This window comes from Lynx rufus, unplaced genomic scaffold (genome assembly GCF_022079265.1).
Source record: "Lynx rufus isolate CCGP_SWC_20201006 ecotype Redwood Valley unplaced genomic scaffold, mLynRuf1.p SCAF_2, whole genome shotgun sequence".
Lineage (NCBI taxonomy): Eukaryota > Metazoa > Chordata > Mammalia > Carnivora > Felidae > Lynx > Lynx rufus.
The window spans coordinates 15,424,020-15,444,718 of record NW_025814834.1 but is presented as its reverse complement, the minus strand read 5'-3'; the positions used below and the strand labels follow the sequence as shown (position 1 = coordinate 15,444,718).

The following is a 20,699-nucleotide window of genomic DNA, read 5'->3' as shown; positions in this document are numbered from 1 at the left end:
AACATGTATAACATGTATATTCATATATTCATTCAATCCAAGATAGAGTGGTGACAAGAGACAAAGTCGTCATTCTCATGGAATTTACATGTCAGCAAAATTTCTGAAAATTTACTAAATAACTGAGAAAAAATTAGTGTTTTTAAGTAGTTTTCTCATAGTTGATGTTTTTACCAAGGTGATGTCCCCTCAAAGTTTCTGTAAATTTTATTAATGTATCACAACTTAAACAATTATATCTCAAAGTACTTTAAATAAACACATGGGTGTTATTTTCCAAAATTATTCAGGAAAACTGATGCTTTGCTGTTACTGAGAAATGAAAGGGAACAAACTGACAGTTTTTAAGAGCTAGAGGCTAAATATACGTCCATTTTTAGCAAATGATCAAAGAAAATTATATTTGGCAGAGGGTCAGCTTTGTTTCATTTTCCTCCCCACCTTATAAATATATACACCAAGGAAATTTTTTAAGAAGGAAAATAAGAATTTATCTTTATTACCTCCTCTGTGATGATCAATTTCTGGATTTCTCCATTAGGTGTTACCCGTTTATACACTGGAGCCTTTATCCTAAAAGGCAATTAAAACAAACTTGCCCATTTTTCACCAAACCATTTCATCAGCTGTAGTCTGTGTAAAAGTATATAAAATGAATAGATCTAGGACAACTGGCTGAAGTTAAAGAAAATCAAATTTAGGCTGAATATCAAAACAAAAAGCAAACTTTCTAACATTTAAAGTGGTCCAAAAATGGTATAGGATGCCCTAGATATAGGGGAGCCCTACTAATGCAGGATCAGCAGAGGCTAGAAAACACTAAGCAACCATGGGGGGGTAGGGGGGAAGGGGGGCATTTACATCAGCTGAAGGACTAGATTCAATAACCTTTAAGCTTTATTCCAACCATGAGATTCTGAACCTCTAGGAAAAATAGGGTTTATTAAAAATACAGATTGCTGGGGCCCCTGGGTGGCTCAGTCAGTTAACCGTCTGACCTGGGCTCAGGTCATGATCTCACAGTCCGTGAGTCTGAGCCCTGTATCAGGCTGTCTGCTGTCAGGACCTCTCCCACTTTGGATCCTCTGTTTTCCTCTCTGACCCTCCTCCACACATTCTCTCTCTCAAAAATAAACAAACGTTGAAAAAAAAAATGTTAAAAAAAAAAATTGCCTGGGGAGCCTAGGTGGCTCTGTCGGTTGAGCATCCAACTCTGGGTTTCAGCTCAGGTCATGATCTCATGGTTCATGAGTTCAAGCCCCACATCAGGCTCCACACTGACAGCCGGGAGCCTGCTTGGAGTTCTCTGTCTCTCTCTCTCTCTCTCTCTGCCCCTTCCCCACTTCTGCTCACTTGCACACACTATAGCTCTGCCAAAATAAACAAACTTTAAAAAAAATACAGATTGCCTGGTTCCATCTGGATGTACTGAATCAGGATATTCAAGGAAAGGCCTGGTAAATGGTATATTTTGAAGGCACAGTCCAGGTAATTCTTATAAGAGATTGGGAACTACTGTTTTAATCAGTACTTCTCAAACCTTAACTCGCTTATAGTCAAGTGGGGAATTTGTTAAACCACAGAGTGATTCAACAGGTCTTGAGGACAAGCTGAGATTCTGCAGTTCTAACAACTCTCAGGTGAGAGAGAGTACGCTGGTCCACAGACCACACTCTGAGCAGCAAGTCACTCTCCTAATTTTGTCTGATCGTTAAGTATCACATGAGGTGCCTGCTAAGAGTAGAAAATTCTAATCAAGCAGATTTGGAAAATGCACTCTAAGGGATCATCCCTGATCCTAAAATAAGAGGATCTGTCATGCAGAGAGAATGAATGGAGTCACCCTCCAAATTTTAACCATCTAAACCAAATGCCTCATCATCACCCTTTCACCCACACCCATCAGTCATCTGAAACCTCACAGTTGTAGAATCTAGCCCACCGGCCAGAGGCTCTTATTCTTTTGCAGCTAACCAAATAATACATACGTAATCAAAACCAAAAATAATTATTTTTGATAGCTGTTACTGTTTCACCTCTTTTTCACTTTGTATATTCATTACTTTCTGTATTCATTACATGAGTAGTTGGAAGGGGACTTAAAAATATCCATCCTAAACTAGGAGACTAAAATCAGAGAGGCCAATTAACTTGCCCACGGTCAGACAGCCATCACAAGACTTTCAGTTTTCCAGTTAGGAAGCTCCACTCCTGAGTCTTCTTAGAGTTCTTAAGCAAACAGCGTATCAAGGTTTGACACCTCTACTTTCCTCCCAACGTCTCCTTCAACTGAATTACTGAGGAAATGCACATGAACCCACTAAAAATTTTAAGAAACCATAAAATCATTAGCCACTCCAGTTTTAAATATGTTCCCAAAATAAAAGGCTAGGACTCAATATGCAAATTTTCAGATGGCTATAATCTGCATGAATCTTCCTCTCCAAGCCTCTCTCTATGCAGCCCCAATGCTGTGTACCTGTCCCACAACTCTTTTTCTGAAGACTTAAACAGGGTTGCTGATAATGACAGGCAAACGAAACCTAACTTAGCAAAGTATTTACTAAACATTTTCTTACCTTTCTTTGAAGACTTGAAGTCCTCGAACCAATCCTTCCAAACAAAGAAGATCATATCTATTGGCAGGGACATCAATTTTGTAAAGAACAACATCAGAGGCTCCCTCCGCCTTTTCATTACCTTGTTCCTTACTTATGATTTCTTTCTCAGAAGTCTAAAACAAGCCCCAAAAAATAAAGTGAAATAAATGTTAACTCTTCTGAAAAAGTAGTAATCAGTGCTATAAAGTAGTAACGACATTATACATGTTCTTTTCGGCAGTAAAATGTGTTTATTATATTTGCAACAAAAATAAAAGTATTAAGTGTTACAATCACAGCACCAGAAAATACTCCAATTTTTGCTGAGTTCTGACATCTAGCATCCTCAGTCATTCCAGAACAGCACTAATTCATCTGAAGCAAGGGTCAGCAAACTATGGCCCACTGGCCATTATCATGCCTGCCACCTGTTTTTGTAAATAAAGTTTTAATGGAACATCACCAGGACCATCTGTTTATATCTCACCTATTGTGACTTACATACTGCAACAGCTGAGTTGTGACAGAGACTACACCACCTACAAGGCTACTATCTGGCCCTTTACAAAAAAAGTTTGCCCACCCTGGATTTAAAAGAAAATAACACCATCACCAAGTACGGAGGGCAACAACAACGAAAAGTGCCAAAGAGGCAAAGTCAAGATGATTCACCAAGTAAAAGAAATAGGGCTTATAATGACTCTCAAAGCTAAATCCAGTAGGCACCCATGTGAATGAGAGTAATATTAAAAAAAAAAACAAAAAAAACAAACAGGGGCACCTGGGTGGCGCAGTCGGTTGAGCGTCCGACTTCAGCCAGGTCACGATCTCGCGGTCCGTGAGTTCGAGCCCCGCGTCGGGCTCTGTGCTAATGGCTCAGAGCCTGGAGCCTCCTTCAGAATCTGTGTCTCCCTCTCTCTCTGCCCCTCCCCTGCTCACGCTCTGTCTCTCTCTGTCTCAAAAATAAATATTTTCAAAAAAATAAAATAAAAAATAAAACAAAAACAAAAAAGTATGAAGCGATGAGAAGCTGTGGTACAAATGAGAAGAGATTACAGACACAACGGGAAGCAATCTAATGACAGAAAAGGTACGGAGCAGCAAGAATAAAGCAACCAAGAGAGAGAAGAGAGAAGAAATACCACTAAAATAATTTTAATACAGTGGCCAAAAGCTTAGAATATCTCAAATGCCACATTACAGCAGATAATAACAGATTTAAATTTTTTTTAAGTTTATTTATTTTGAGAGAGCAAGTGGGAGAGGGGCAGAGAGAGAGAGATGGAGAAAGAGAGAGATGGAGAGAGAGAGAGAGAGAGAGAGAGAGAGAGAGAGAGAGAGAGAATCCTAAGCAGGCTCCTCACGGATAGCATGGAGCCTGATGTGGGGCTTGAACTCACGAACCGTGAGATCATGACCTGAGCTGAAATCAAGTCAGACGATTAACCGACTGAGCCACCCAGGTGCCCCAGTAACAGATATTCTTAAAGATAAACCACTGTCAAGAAAGATAAGAATTACTATGGTGTACACCTGAAATAAGATACTGCATGTTAATTATACTTCAATTTAAAAAATAAACAGCAATTTCATTGACCCCCTTTGATCGAGCTCTATTTAAATTCTAATTCTTCCTCCTCCCTCTGCCTCCTTTCATGTTGCGTTCTTATCTCCCCCATCATAGGAGATGTGGCATTTCAGAAAGGACCCTTATGAAAAAGGGGAGAAAATGTGGGAAGCAGAGAAATGAAGACCTCTGAATTACAGAAAAAAGGCCTACCCCCTTTGCAAAAAAGACACCAGCTTAAATCTTTCATTTCAGGATCTCAGATCATGCTACGACTGTATGTGAAGACTGGGTCTGTGAGGGCTAATAAAAATCTTACTGAAATCAAAGACCACAGAAATTTCAGAGCTGGAAGGGGTCTACATCAATCGTATAGTCCAGCCCTTATTTCACACATGAGAAGAAGGCCCAGAGAAGCGATGTAATTTAATTGTCAGTGGTTACCCAGCTAGTGAATGTGGGAGCTTAACCTATTACTCAGATTCTCTGATATCCAGTCCAATGCTTAGATATAACACAGCCTCAAACATAAGCCAAGTGTAATTATCACAGCAATTTAACAGAAAAATCTCAGTCAACTTCAAGCAAAGAGATGCTCATTAACAAAACAAAGGTTTCCTGTAACATCAGTTAAAGCAGCAGAAAAAACAAGGCAAATCAATTTACATTATGTCAGCCTAAAGATTTAGCCTCACAGTGTTGTAACACTGCAGAGATCAAGAAGATAAAAGGTGTAAGAAAAAAATAACACTAATTACAAGAGAAATATTAAATCATTTTAGTTATAAATACAATGTCTGTTACATGATCATGAGTAATATATTTTGCAAATATGTTATCTAATTTTCAATGTTTAAATATTATAGTAATATTTGATGTTTTTATTAATATTTTATTATACTAATTTAATAATTATTTAATAATTGAAAGACTAGGGATATGCTTCATAATGATTTTTACAGGCAGCCCTTCAAAAAACAGAAGATCATTTTACAAGGCCAATGTATACAGTAACGAGTGAGGAATGAATTAATATTGGTTACACAGGAAGAGAGGAAGGTACGGTAGGGCAGAGGAAGAGAAGTAGGGGGAACCACAGGCCAGTGAGACATAAACTCTGGCTAAAGTAACGTTTCCATCGCTCCCCAGGCCTCTTTCCATAATTTATAAAAAGGCACCACACTGCAAAGGAGCACAGCCTCATTCTGGGGTTACTCGAGATGGTCTATCCGTCTCCCCAGCATTAGCCCAATAACTTTAGGTGACAATGTAACATGGAAACCCTCTCTGAGATTTTAAAGAAAGCAACAGACTCTCTTAGAACTGAAGCTTAGCCCCTTAACACCAAGAACACAGCAATCACCATAGCCCACAAATATTCCATGTCAGTCTAACCGTAAGGTAACAAAATACAGTAGGCCTCTGCAAAATGCGCTTATACACAAACTATTGAAAAAATATTCAATACATACAATTTCATCAAGTTCCAGACCAAATTCAAAACACAGTTCATCAAATTCTTCGTCAGCTGGAAAAAAAAGGAGATTGCTAATTTTAATTTGTTCAGCTTAAATGGGAGTAGTATATAAACTGCATTTTCTTTTAAAACTGCCTTACACCAAGCATATGAAATATCAGGCATCAGCACCATTTTAAAACCAAAAGTGAGGGGCGCCTGGGTGGCGCAGTCGGTTAAGCGTCCGACTTCAGCCAGGTCACGATCTCGCGGTCCGTGAGTTCGAGCCCCGTGTCGGGCTCTGGGCTGATGGCTCAGAGCCTGGAGCCTGTTTCCGATTCTGTGTCTCCCTCCCTGCCCCTCCCCTGTTCATGCTCTGTCTCTCTCTGTCCCCAAAAAAATAAATAAACGTTGAAAAAAAAATAATAAAAAAACAAAAGTGACAAAAAATATTAAAAACAAATGACTATTTAAGGGCTGATTCATTTAATATCAACTAGAGAATTAGGTTACCTGCACTGGGAAGTTTGGGTAGGGATCAAATGTAAAGTGGGCTCCGAAACACAGATCCAACACAATGGGATAATGTCACGTAAGTCCTATCCTTTAAAATCCTGAGGCCTTGCGCCCGGCTAGCCGGGCCAGAGTTTGACGACTCCACTTCCTGGTTCTAAGAGCTGGCACCTTATGTAAACTTCCTGACTCCTAGACCTCATCCATAAAGTAGCATTTTACAGCCATTTATTTATAGCAGGAACTCTGGGAAAGTTTTCAACATTATTATGCAGGTAACAGACCTGCCACAGCACCCTAAAACGTACTAGGTCTGCAACAATTAACGGTTCTCTTCCTTAGTTACATTCTACATCACTCTACTACCTCATACAGCATTTTGAGGGACTTTCTTGTTATCAAAAATTGAACACAAACCGTCACTACCAGTATATTCTAGTGAAAAGCTGGTCTGAAGATTCTGATCTTGACAATGAACTTCAGTTCAACATTTACAAGAACCTACTACGTGGCAGGTGGCTATACCAGGTGCCAAGGCTACAAAAATAAAACAATTCCTACTACTTACTCCTCTATAAAGAAATCAGATGCATAAATATAGTTAAGTGCAAGGTACGGAGGTGGCACGAAGAAGGTCCTTATCCACTTAAAGTCAGCTAAGGCTTCACAGAAAGGATGAGTTCATTAGGCAGAGACCGTGAGGAGTGGGACAAGAGCATGGCAAATTTGGAAAAGTTCAATATGGATGAAGCCTAAGGTTCCGGTCAGGAAGAAATTCGACGCAACAAGTAAAAGAACTCACAACATGCCAAGGGACTTGCTCTGTCCTGCCTGTAGGCGGTGGGGGTTACACGGAAGGATTTTGCGCTGGGCAAAAGCAGGATCAGATCTGCACTTTAAAGGACGGCAGCAAGGTGGTGGGTGGATTGGAGCAGGGAGGTTTCCCTAACAGTACAAGTGAGGCACAGTGAGGGCCTGACTAAAGGAGTGGCGGTGGGTATGAGGAAGGAAGAATGTGGGAAAGGTCAAAGAAGCAGGATCTGCACGGCTCAGTGACTGGATGGGAGGCGGGAGGTGAGAGCAGGAAGAGTCTAGGACCCCCAGGTCTCCCGTGTGGGTACCGTTAACTGGGGCGAAGAACAACAGATGTCCCCAGTGATCTGTACCTCCTGGTATTCATGCCCTTGTGTAGACTGAGGTCTGAAGCAATCACATGAGTGATCCCGGGAGCATACTCTTCAGGCAGCCAAGCCTGGACGGAGACGACTGCAGGCCCAGCTGACATCTTGCCGGCAACCTGGTCAGAGACCCAGAGCTAGAACCCCCCAGCTAAGCCACTCCTCCATCCCTCTCTCAAAAAACTGTGAAATAGGGAGATGGGCTAGACCGGTGATGGGTACCAAGGAAGACACTTGTGATGAGCACTGGGTGTTGTATGTTAAGTGATGAATCACTACTGCACTGTATGTTAACTAAAATTAAACACACACACACACACACACACACACACACAACTGGGAAATAACCACCACTTGTTTTACAGTACTGCATACTGAGGTAATTCATTATGCAGGGATAGAGAATACAGACTTCAGTCCCTGGAAGTGGAGTGATGCCAGAACAAAACGGGGAAAATGTGGGAATATGGCTTTGGAACCAGGAGGTAGGCTTTGAGGCAAGTGTAAATCAAAACCTCAAGTGCCTGTAACAAGAAGCCTCATAGTCTTTAATAGGATACAGGTGAGCATATGGAGGAACCTGAGGCAGTGTTACTAGAAACTGGCAAAGGGGAATCCTTTTTACGTAAAGGCAAAAGTTTAGCAATGCTATTACCCGGTTATGCAGACTGTAGAAAATGTACCTACTCAACTAGGTGATGTAACTAAGATTCCCAACCAGTGCTGTAGGTGTCGCTTGTTTTTTTTCTTGCTGTTTATGAGAGAAGAGACAAAGTAAAGGCCATTAAAAAGGAGCCAGGACTTGACAGTTTTAAAAATTCAGTCTCCTAAGGTGTAAAATGGTACTAAACTAAAGAAATGACTTCTGAGCAAACAGTAAATCCAGAGCATTGCCAGGAAAGCGTGGTCCAAAGATGAAATCAAGGATATGACTGTAAACTCTTAAGACTCAGAAAGATCAAAGGTACTATTCATTCAGAAAAAAGGCACTATCAATTAAGGTGTGCCTCACAAGTTCAGTCACACAACTGAGCTTAATCAAGGGCCCTGTATCAGTACAAATCCAAGGTACAAAACACCTTATTTCAGAAATTTGTGAGTGCGATGGCTTCTCACTAATGAAATGGAAACTAGCAAAACTCACTGAAGACCCACAAAGTTTTTAAAAGAAATATATAGGCAGAAACATCACAAGCTTGAGCTGAAAGGGACAGAGAGAGGACAAAATGAAGTCTCTGAACCGTCAAAAGGCTACTGGCAAGTAGTAGAGAGAACTAATCGGATGTAAGACACGTGCTTTCTTTCCCCCGTAAAAATAGGATCACTCAGAGAGCGCAGCCAAGAGCCCAGAGGGTAGGGCTGAGAGCCATGGAGAAGGATCCCAGGCCTTGAAACCTCATCAAGAGAGCCGAACACGTGCCAGTTCAATTTCAGAATGTGTCTCCCATGTTCCCCTTTGACGAGGAACGTGCAGAGCGGTCCTCCTATGCCTGGATGTTAGCTGTCGGCTGGGCAGATCATCTCTTTAGTCTCTGAGACCAAGAGAAACTATATTCAAGCAGCTGTACTTAAGAAACTACACCTGAAGACCTTGTCCACACCGGGCCGTGATTTAGAGGAGATTCTGGATTTTGAGATGCTGCTGTAATGGGATAACACTTCCAGAATCCTTGGGAAGGGGTGAGTAGGTTTTGTATGGGGGAGGAGCATGAATCACCATGGGGGGAGGGGGCAGAGGGCAGACTGGCAGTCAGCCTCCAAAACTACCCGCCTCCTGGTATTCATACTCTTGTGTAGTCACCTTCCACACTGTGAAATGGTCTGTGTGACCTAAAGAATATGAGAAGGGATGGCATGTCACTTCTGACATGTGCTTCTATCACTCTGAACACTCAACTACCTGCTCTCTTGGGACCTCTCGCTCTGGGACAAACAAGCCACCATATTGCAAGCAGTCCTAGCGAGAGGCACTGAAGTCTCTGGCCAAACGTGTGCGAAGAACAGAGGCCTGCCAACAACCACTTGAGTGAACTTGGAATTAGATTCTCCAACCCCAGTTAGGCCTGGAGAGAGGACTACAGACCTGGCACCCTTAGGACAACATATGAGACATCCAGAGCCAGAACCACCCAACTGAGCCACTCCTCACTCCTGGACCCTCAGAAACCATAAAACACACGACCATCTTAAGCTGCTAATGTGGGGGGTAATTTATTATGCAGCAATAGAAAACAATTTGATCAGTAACCATTTAGTTTAGAACCGTTAAAACACTGCATCTTTCAATGCCTCATTATACAATTTGTTTTATTCCTATCCGCTGTATTTCACGTGCTTCGAAACAACAAAATTGTGATTCATAATTCTAACAAAACGACACATCTAAGTGACTACCCCTTAGAGGTTTGTAGGACATATACAGGTGGCTCTGACAGTCCCGTCAGCAGTCACACCAAGGCAGAGCAGGAGCAGAACCGAACGGTGATAATAAATCAGTTAACAAGAAAATGTTAACTGTGGCAAAAGGAACACACCTGAGCAGAAAAGTGATAAAAAGGTAGACTAAGGAGATAAAACGGCCCCAGAGAAGGAAAAGGACCAGAACAAAAGCAGCTTGAGAAATCTCCTTGGTAAGCAAAGAGATGGTGAAGGCAGTGACAGGGAGAAACAATGGAATTTAGGACAAAAAGCAAAACTTGGAAGGACTGAAAAAAAATAGAATGTGCATACAAAAGACTGAATATCTGAGAATAAAAAGTGAGGAAGACTAATAAAAAAAAAAGAGGGTAAGAAACAAGATGGACCCATTCTAACTTGCAAACTAGATGCTTTGCTAAACATGCTTTTCCAACTTTGACCTCAGCCCAATTAAGTTTCAAGAAAAAATACAGGAAATATAAACTGACTGGTATTTCTAACCTGCCTTAAGTACACCTCAGTAACATCAACCTTCATGACTGAAATTTTAAGTTCATTTATTTTTAACTTATTTTCAGAGAGAGAGAGTGTGCGAGAGCACATGCATGCACAGGGGAGGGACAGGAGATGGGGGTAGAGAGAGAATCCCAAGCAGGCTCTCCGCTGTCAGCATGGAGCCCTGATGCAAGGCTCGAACTCATGGCCTGCGAGATCATAAACTGAGCCAAAATCAAGAGTCGGACACTCAACCGAGCCACCCGGGCACCCCTCTGACTGAAATTTGAGTCATTAGCTGATGGATACTTATCAGGGGGAGTTGAAATGAAGCTTGCTTGATCACTTTCAATAAGAAAAACATGGGAGGGGTCGCTAGCGAATCTATGAAATCAGATAGACGTAAATAGATGACAAATCTCACCATTTTAAAAACCTAGAGTACTTTTTACTTTCTCAGAAAATGGATACTTGGGTGGTAACTGATCACAGATGTCTTAAACAAATATTTGCCCCATACCATCGTGTATAATTCAGGCATATACCATTAGTAAGAACATGGTTTAGAAGAATGGGTTAAGAAATATAAGCACATTGTAAAATAAAACAGTGTAGGGAATTAGAGCTGAATTCAGAAGTCAAAAAGTATTACCTCTATTTTCAGGGACTTACGGCAGAACCCGACAAAGAATAATACTTGAAGAATATGTGGTATCTAAATGTGCGACTTTAGAAACGTTTTAAAAGCTATCTTCATGGTAACATTCTAGGCAGCAGTACCTGTTACACCGACTAGGTCTCTCTTATACTGAACCTTAAAATCCGAAAATAGTTCTCACAAATCAGTTGCCACAGCCCTTATATAAGCTGATAACTATGGGGAGAGACAGCTATCATTTCAACCGCTACAACCATATGGCCGCTGATAATTTGCACTGTTTCCTCCCTTTTCTAAATGGGGATGTTTTCAGAACTAAAAAAGACACCAAGTGTAGCATGAAGACCGCCCGGTAAAGACTCCTCGTCGTCATTCAGGTCTCAGGTGTTACTATCCTATCTAACGTTGTTCTTAGCGCAGTATTTTTGTTTCCCCGATAGCCTTTAACATAATCCAGAATCAGTTCATTAGTGTGCTGGTTAATTATTGTCTGCCTCCGTCATCAGAACGTGAACGGGGGCCTTACGTGTCATGCGCACCGCTGTATTCCCAAAGCGCCAGGAACAGCGCCTGGCACCTAACAGGTGCTCAGAAAACATTAATAAAGTAAGATAGAATGCCACCACTTCCTGTTCAAGCTTCTACCCCCTAATCCCTCATAAATGGAGTTCCTACAGAGCTCTTCTTGTCGCGCTCAACTAGCTGCACTCGGGATGCAACCCAGAGCTTCATTCCTATTCTATCCCCTGACACGAAGCACGCAACAGATGCTCCATGTGAGACTACTGAACGAATGACATGGCCAGCTTGGCACGTGCGAATGATGCAACACTAGCCCTGGCAAGGCAGGCTGGGAGAGGCTATTTCAGCCCAGCCCGGCCGCTTCGACCGCCAGACATCCCCGTCTCTACCCGGACCACCCGAGGCCAAAACCTGCCGGACAGCGTGAAAGTTCCCACGAAGCCCTTTTGAAGGTGGGGGGGGGTCCCAGCCTCGGAGCAGAGGCACAAAGCCAGGCCACGACGCCAGCACTTACTGTAGGTCCGACCCAGGGCTCGGAAGAGCAAATCCCGCTTCACGCTGACAGTCGGCATGGCGAGTCGGGATCTACTGCGCCTGCGCGGTGAACCGGCCGGGACTCAGCGCGCGAGGCACGTAGGACCCGGCTCCCACTTGTGCGGGCTCCCTTCAATATTGCCAGTCGGCTCCCAACAGCTTCTGCCTCGTTTTTCATCTGGAGGCACGTAAATTGCGACAGTTAAACTCCTTAAATCCATATGCGTGGTATGAATAACGTGCAGGCTGAGAAAGGAGACAACATTGGTGACAACGTGCTACGATTTGATAGGCAGTAGAATAGGCAGATTGCAAAGGCCCTCACGCCTCCAACCCACTATGGGCGGAGGACGCCAAACTAGTGGGAGGGGCACAAGGAGAGGCACGTCGGGGGCGGGGCCTGGAGGTGGAGCATCCTCTCCCGGGGGAGGTGAGAAGATGAGCGGGAGGGGTCTCTGACAGCCTACGGAGAAAAATGTGCAAATCTTGAGCTGTGGGATCTGGAGAAACCGTCCGGCCGCAGTTTGGGCTTCAGTCTTCGCGCTTACGTACAGTCTCCCTTGTACTCTAGGTTTGAGCCTTGCAGCAGCCCTTTAAGACACAGGGTCTTAGAGACATTTTTAGAAAAGGAGACAAACTGATGGTTAGGCAGTGCTGTCTGCTGGCAGATACTGTGCTCAGTCCTCTGCCATCAGTAGCGGATTTCCTCTTTATGACAACCCTAAATGTAATAGGCTGAATAGAGGCCCCCAAAGATATCAGGTCCTAACTCTTGGCCCCTGTAAATGTCACCTCATCTGGAAAGTATTTGCAGATTAAGGATTTGGGGATGGAGAGATTATCCTGGATTATCAGAATGGGACCTAAATGCAATCACATGCATCATTTGAAGACAGAGGCACAAGGACATTTGACAGAAACAGCAGAGGGGCCGGCAGTATAACCGTGAGGGCAGAGATTGTGATGATGCAGCCACGAGTCAAGGAATGCCAGCAGCCACCAGAAACAATGATGGACTCTCCCTTACCTCTGGAGCAGGCCTGGAGGGTCTACAGACACTTTGATTTTGGCCAAGTGAAACTGATTTTGGACTTCTGGCTTCCAACTGTGAAAGAATAAATTTGTTGTTTTAACCCACCAAGTTCATGGTTACTTGTTACAGGAAACTAATATACAAACATAGGCACCGATTATTCCCATTTTACAGATGGTGAGACTGAGGCACAAATGGAGTCACTCACCTCTCAAGGCAGAGCTGAGGCGTTTTCATGAGGGAGACCTGCCTTTATCCTTTCTAGTATTTAGTGAGTGAGGCCTCCAAAGCCATTCAGGTGGGGGGCAGTAGGGAGTGGAACTTAGGCCTCTCTGACCACCATCAAGCAAGTTTTCACTATATTAGTTTCCCTCCGTGACTGCGGGCAATCCCTTCCCAGTGCCCAACATAACCGATTGGCAGAGGTCAATAGCAAACATCATGCCCAACAAAATCTTCTGCCAAATTGGTACTCAGCTCTCAATTAACAAATAAAGGACTTCATAAATTATTGCATGCTGACCTGCTCTCCTCTGGGAACCCCAAAGTGTTCTGTTGCCTCTGAGCCTCACTTTCCTTATCTACGAAACAGGGATAATATACACCTTAGAGAATTATCCTAAGGATCAGAAATGCTCACAAATGATTAACATGCTTAAGTCCTAGGCCCTAGAAGTGAGGCAGCTGTCATTATCATCTATCCTAGTCAGTTTCCTGTCTGTCTCAAACCACCAGGGAAATTCTGTTCTCATCTCCCTGTATCCCCCAATGCGTCCACCCTGCTTTTTCATCCTCTGTACCTTTGCTAGGACTGAATGTTTAGAGGATTCTAACGGAAAAGAGAAAACTAGAACACCAGTGTTCATGACAGGTGCTCAGCTGACTGATAGGAAAGACACTTGGAAAACGAGAGTGTATATCACAAATTGTAGGGAGGTGCCTCTTTTGTCTAATTTAAAATTTTTTTTCAACGTTTTTTATTTATTTTTGGGACAGAGAGAGACAGAGCATGAACGGGGGAGGGGCAGAGAGAGAGGGAGACACAGAATCGGAAACAGGCTCCAGGCTCCGAGCCATCAGCCCAGAGCCCGACGCGGGGCTCGAACTCACGGACCGTGAGATCGTGACCTGGCTGAAGTCGGACGCTTAACCGACTGCGCCACCCAGGCGCCCCTCTTTTGTCTAATTTTAAAGCCAGCTGGAGAGCAAGAATGAGATCGCAGCATTTCCTAGAAACAAAAGATGGGCTGGCCAACACACACACAAAAAGTCCTCCTTCCGTTGGAAATTAGGTAAATACAAGTTCAAATTATAATGAAATATTTTTTAATGTTTTATTTATTTTCAGAAAGTGAGCACGTGGGGGAGGGGCAGAGAGAGAGGGACACAGAATCCCAAGCAGGCTCCACAGCTGTCAGCCCAGAGCCCAACGCAAGGCGTGAACTCATATACTGTGAGATCATGACTGGGGCCGAAATCAAGAGTTGGACACTCAACCAACGGAGCCACCCAGGTGCCCCATAAGGAAATACATTTTCACCCCTACCGGACTGATAAAAATGTGAAAGTCTGACCAAACTAAATGTTGGCAAGAATTGGAAGTATAAGCTTTGGAAAATAGGGCCTTACTTAGAAGAGCAGAACCGGTGCATACCCTACTGCCATTAAACTCCCAGGAATATTTCTCTGAGAAACTCTCACCCAGGTGCCCCAGGTGAACAAATAAAAATGTACAGTGTTACATTGTTCGTTGTAAAAAAAAAAAAAGAACCCAAAAACCAAAAAACCCAAACTGGAAACAAGACATTTGATCATTATTATTTTTTCCACTTTAGTCTCAAATATAATTCTTTTTTTTTTTTAAGTTTACTTATTTTGAGAAAGAGAGAGCGCACACACAGGCACAAGTGGGGAAGAGGCAGAGAGAAATAATCCCTAGCAGGCTCCACACTCCATGCTGACCCTGATGCGGGGCTTGATCTCACAACTATGAGATCATGACCCGCGCAGAAATTCAACCAACTGAGCTACCCCCTTAATTTTTTTCTTAACAGTAGTTGTCTTTAGATGGTGAGATTATTTCCTTCGCTGTACCCTTTGTATTTAACAGAACTGTAATTAGCAAGTATATTTTTGTTATGAGGGAAAAAACTACAAGGTTCCTATAGAACACAGTCACGTGCAGTTCCTCTGCCTCCTCAGACGTGTAGACAATCCAGTTCTTCCGTTGCTACATGACAGGAGAGCCTGCGTAGATCTGGGCGAGCATGATTGTTTTTGCCTGTAAAATGTGTAACACCCAGTGAAAGTTTCTGAAATGACTGTGCCACTTTCCTGTTAGGCTTATGGGTTGAGCAGCAACTGAGAAAGAGAAGCTATGAGGTCTGCAATCCTTCCCGCACTTAAAAATGCAGTATTATGCCTATGACATTTCACACTTCAACAGCAGATAGTTTCAAGTGGTATGCCCAAAACAAACATTTGTCCACTCCCAGCCTCAGTTTCCTCACCCATAAATTGGAGACAGAACCTCAGCGGATGGCTGTGAGGACAACGTATTTGGAAACAATTTGAAACCTGCCAAGCACCCTGTGAATATTAGATGTTTATACTCAAGGTAACAGCCCAGTGATCTGAGACTATAAATTTGCCCTGGCATTAAGCTTACTAAAACTCAAGCTGATGCCTCCAGTAGGATGAGACAGCACTGTAAGCTCAGGTTGTGGATGATACAATTTACCATAAGGGGCCTTGTTTTAATTGTGGTGCATCCCAAACTGGTTCTGTTCTGGCTAAAACCTTGTATGTCTTTCCTGTAAATTTCCAGGACACTAACCCCTTTGTAGGTTACCCTGAAACTTTTAGGACAAGATCAAAGCCCATCTTTCTTCTTGGGTTTCTACCGAGGGATCTATCTAGAACCAAGAAGGCCTGCTAGACCTGCCCAGTCTAGCAGTTGATTGGCACTGACTTCCCAGTTGTCAAACCAGTGGTCATCTTAAATTGTATTCTAGAAATAAACTTGATAGACACTTTATATTATTGACCATCCCCTCATTCTAGAAATTCTCCTTTCTTAGTTTTCCTGACTCCAGATGCCTCTGTTTAGCTCCCTGGATTTTTCTACTAGCTCTCTGTGAGAGACAATACACTGTACTGGTGAGAGTTCTACAATAACAGATGCAAACCTTGCATTTACTGCTCACTGAGACCTTGAACCAAGTACTGATTATTGATGAGCCTCCGTTCCTTATAAAATGAAGGTGACAATAATATGTCCATCATTGGCATACCATAGGATGGTTATGCAAATTTTAAGAGCAGTAGTTCATGGTAGGGTTTAGCATGTGATAAATATTAACTCTCATGGCCTCCTGTACCTCACACACTCCCCTTTCCCTTTCTTCGGTATAGGATTCCCTCCAGAGTTATGTCTGGTGATCTTCTCCCCAAACAGTCTCATTTCCACTACTACCTAAACACAGATGGCCCCCATTCTAACCTCCAGCCCATCTCTCTCTTCTGTGCACGTTTCTTACCAACTTCTGAACATCTGCACCTGGGTGGCCAACAGGCTGGCATGTCAGACTCAAAAACGGAACTTTCTCCTTACCCCTAAACTCTTCCTTCGTGTGTTTCCTATCCTTTTCAAAGTCACCACCATCCACCAAGTTACCCAGACCCAAAATACTTAAATTGACCTAAACTCCTTCATTTCTCTCTTCTAACTCATTATGATTGAGGAAACTTGGGTGAAATGCCTAGGATGCCTTATTTCTCACAGAACAAGGTTAAACCTTTGTGTCACCATGTTAAAGCAACGGAACCCTGTATCTCATGCCAGTCTACCAGGGATAAGCACCTGATCCTACCTGGATCTTGGACTTGGGACCACAGGGAACCTGAGGAGGTCCATTTTATTTAATGGTGGAAGCAGCTAAGGTACGAGTCTGGAGCCATTGGTGGCCATGTTTCCCACCATTCAGAGAAAATAATCTGCAATGAGATAAAATGATACTGACACCAAGAGAACAGATAGTGGAGAGAAACCTAGAAGCATTTAAATGGTTGTTCTCAAGCCCCAGGTGTCTCCCTCCTCTTCCTGAAATTTGGTTGTTTAACTGCATGAAGTTCAGATGGCTTAAAGCATGAACGGTAGAGGGTTACACCTGAGACTCAAGAGGTCAGTAGATGCCCTATAATGCAGGGCCCAAAACTACATCAAAGAGTTTGGACTTTATCTTCAGAACAATGAGAGGAAACTCCAAGACTTTAAGCAGAGAAATAACACGATCAATGAAGTCTTCTGGAAAGACCACTTTGAGAACATTGTGTACACGGAATTAGGAGTGTTAGATCAGAGGGCAAAACTCAAGGCGGGGAGGTCAGGTAAGAGGCTGCAGTAATCCAGGGGACCAATGATAGCAGCTAAGACTGGGGCAATTGCATGTGTTTGAAGAAAAAAAGTAATAACAATAGGCCAGCATAATCAACAGGTCATATACGAGTAGCCATAAACAACTAGAAAGATACAAACGTGAGTGCAAGACCATCCATTGGATTGGCCCTTCTTGGAACTGGAAGTCGTGGGCTGTGCTGTGCCACAACTCCAAATACATTGCTTTTGGACCCTTCTGACTGCTTCTTTCAGGAGCTGACCCTGGCCCCAGGTGGGTGGCAGATCATTCCAGTCTCTTTCTCCTCATTCCTCCCTCACTTGGGTTGCTGGAACCTCATAGGTTTCCAGGCCAAGTGCAAACAGAAAGTGTGGGTGAGGGTCATGAGAAGAGAAATCATGATGGCTATAGAGCCTCACTATCTCGGGCAAGACTCCTGCATCTCTGCCCAGAGCACTGGGCAGATTGCTCAGATCAGTTGAGAGGACGATAAGAATAACAAATTTCTTTAACTTAGTTCAAAAGAGTGTTAAAAAACAGAACTTCCTGAAGAACATTCGACTGAAACTACCATAATGATGGCCTTCTATCAACTTTAACCAGATCTGGTCACTCCCAATGAATTATGGTAACCAGGATGTTTGAGTTTCATGGGTGTGTAGAGAGAGAGAGCGAGAGAGAGTGAGAGAGAGAATATTTACCTTTATGATGAATGCACCTTATGAAAACTGGAAAAGTGACCTTTCTCCTAAACTATCCCCTCTGAGAACTCTCAATCCAGGAAGAATACTATTTCCTTTTCAACTTAAAAACAGGAACATATTAACTTAGGTTACGGTAGAATGTCGTGTTATGGAAAAACATCATTCTCTTCCTGTTAGTAGAGATTAGCTGTCATGAAATGCACAGGAAAAAAAAAATAGAAGAAGGAAGTGATGTTTAAGTTATTCATTTCCACGAGTAGGCTTTTGTAACCTATGAGGCAATCGGAACTGTCATCTTCTTAACTAGAGTTGAGGACTAGAAAGGGGAACCATCCTTGGTTGGTGGAATCAGATCTCCAAGCAGGACAGTGTTGATTTCTATCCACATGATCTCATCAAGACTTGCCACAGCAGAGGGGTCTGATATATTTTTGTTGAATTTTTAAAATTTTATGTATGTTTTATTCACTCGCATATACCCAATGCCAGGCCTACAGAATGTGGTTGATAAATATTTGTTGATCGAATAACTAATCCCAACCTAAACTATGACACACTTTGTCCTCTGATTCGTCTGCTCCTTGTTCCATGACTTCTCTATTTCAATGACATTCCCTTCCTTCCTTGCAATATCATTTAAGGAACAGCTCAGGGGAGCCTGGGTCGCTCAGTTGGTTAGCGTCAGACTCTTGATGTAGGCTCAGATCATGATCCCAGGGTCAGGGGACTGAGCCCTACTTCGGGCTCCATGCTGAATGTGGAGCCTGCTTGGGATCTTCTCTCTCTCTCTATCCCTCTCCCATGTACTCTCTCTCTCTCTCTCTCTAAAATGAATAAAATTAGAAAAGAAAAAGCTCAGTATGGCAGTTATGCGCTCAGGCTCTGGAATCAGACAAACCTATTTTCTTTCTTTTCAGTGTTGTATTTATTCTTGAGAGAGAGACAGAGGGAGGGAGACACGGAATCCAAAGCAGACTCCAGGCTCTGAGCTGTCAGCACAGAGCTCGACGACGGGCTCGAACTCACGAGCTGTGAGATCATGACCTGAACCGAAGTTGGACGCTCAACGGACTGAGCCACCCAGGCGCCCCCAAACCTATTTTCAAAACACAGCAACTTGGTTCTACTACTTATTAGATGACCAATTAGTTTCAGCTGTAGTCTCAGTTGGCACAGTGGTAAAAGATAATCGTACCTAAACCGGAGCGCTATTATTATAAGGTTTAAATCACACAACACCAAAAAGTATGAACACAGTAGTTGCTAGGTGCTAACCACTCAGTAATGTTGACATTATATGGTTTTTTTAACTGCAACCCCATTCAAACTCTGTATTTTTCCAGATATTAAGATGCCCACCCCCCCCCCCACACACACACACAAATAGCCAAACGATCAGTAGTTTCCAACCTCGGTTTTGCAAACCCTCAGAGCTTCTGTAACTGTTTAATGTCAATTTCATTTTGCTAAAAATACAGCCACTTTGGGAAGGAGGGAGATGCTGAGAAGGTCACTTCTTTTCCACTTAGAGCAGATTCACTTGGATCTCTTCTAGAAGTCAGAGTTCTTTGAAGATTGAAAAAAACTCCCTTGCTAAAATACAAGTTTGAAACCATTATCTCATATCACCTTGCTTCTCCTCCTCTGTTTTAGTATGGCTATGAAGAGAGCTGGGTCTATCCCTTGTCAGTAACTGGCTGGGTTATCCTGGGCAAATCCCTTAATTTCTCTGCTCTCAGCTCCCCATTCCATGAAACATGGGGTTAAGAAAGATAATGTTTACGGTTGGTGTTTTCATGTCAACTTCAGTTCCAGAAATCAACAAAACTCATAGAGAAGCATTGTTCTGAATAGCTCGATAAATGAAAACTTTCTCACCATTTAATTCCAGTAATGATTTGGCTACAATAACCTGGGACATAATACATACACAAAGGAATGTGCTGAATACTGAATGAGTGATCTAATAGTTGCTTAAAATGGTGAGAGGCTGTTACACCAACTGAGCCCTGGTGGGGCCATGCTTTCCTGCAGTGTGTCGTGCTAGGCTATGACGGCTGTTTTCTACTAGCTGAGGGCCTGGGAAGGTGACAAAAACTCAACTCAGTACAGCTGATTAGGAGGACTTGTAGTAATCCTACTACTTGATTAGTAGGAGTCTGGAGGCCTTGCACTTCTCATTTACCAGGAAACTGTGAATTCAACTAATCAACCAATCCTACCATTTATTTTATTTTATTTAAATTTTTAATGTTTACTTATTTTTGAGAGAGAGAGAGAGCACTCGCGAGCGAGCACAAGCGGGGGAGGGGCAGAGAGACAGGGAGTCAACAGAATCCAAAGCAGGCTCCAGGCTCCGCCCTGTCAGCACAGAGCCAAACGTGGGGCTCGAACCCACAGACCGCAAGATCTAGCCGGTACTTATTTTCAACCTTGTGCCTGGCAGAAGCCTTTTCATAAATAGCCAATGACAGAATGCTCTAATGCTCAGAGACCATGTCTTCGTTTACTTTGGTCATCAACACCAGGGCAAAGCAAGCACTCAGCAATCCTTTGTTCTATGTGACATTCATTTACTGAAGGGATGGCTCTTCTCTCTAGGTTCGAGACAAAACTGTATTTGA

General features: G+C 43.0%; 1 protein-coding gene across 7 annotated transcripts in view; it reads right to left on the bottom strand.

The window, feature by feature from the left end:
* The window catches only part of FARSB (phenylalanyl-tRNA synthetase subunit beta), an 82,877-nt gene that overhangs the window by 59,878 nt on the left and 2,300 nt on the right, over window positions 1-20,699 (bottom strand). For 3 of the 7 annotated variants that reach the window (XM_047082323.1, XM_047082321.1, XM_047082322.1), the window contains 5 exons: window positions 12,969-13,046; window positions 11,922-12,187; window positions 5,640-5,695; window positions 2,580-2,734; window positions 504-573 (listed from right to left, as the gene is read on the bottom strand). In XM_047082323.1, coding sequence (XP_046938279.1) covers window positions 504-573; window positions 2,580-2,734; window positions 5,640-5,695; window positions 11,922-11,979 — 339 coding nt within the window. In that variant the 5' untranslated portion in view covers window positions 11,980-12,187; window positions 12,969-13,046. Of the gene's footprint in view, window positions 1-503; window positions 574-2,579; window positions 2,735-5,639; window positions 5,696-11,921; window positions 12,188-12,968; window positions 13,952-20,699 lie in introns of those variants that run through there. The other 4 variants (XR_006962603.1, XR_006962604.1, XM_047082319.1 and 1 more) reach the window with 3 other exon arrangements.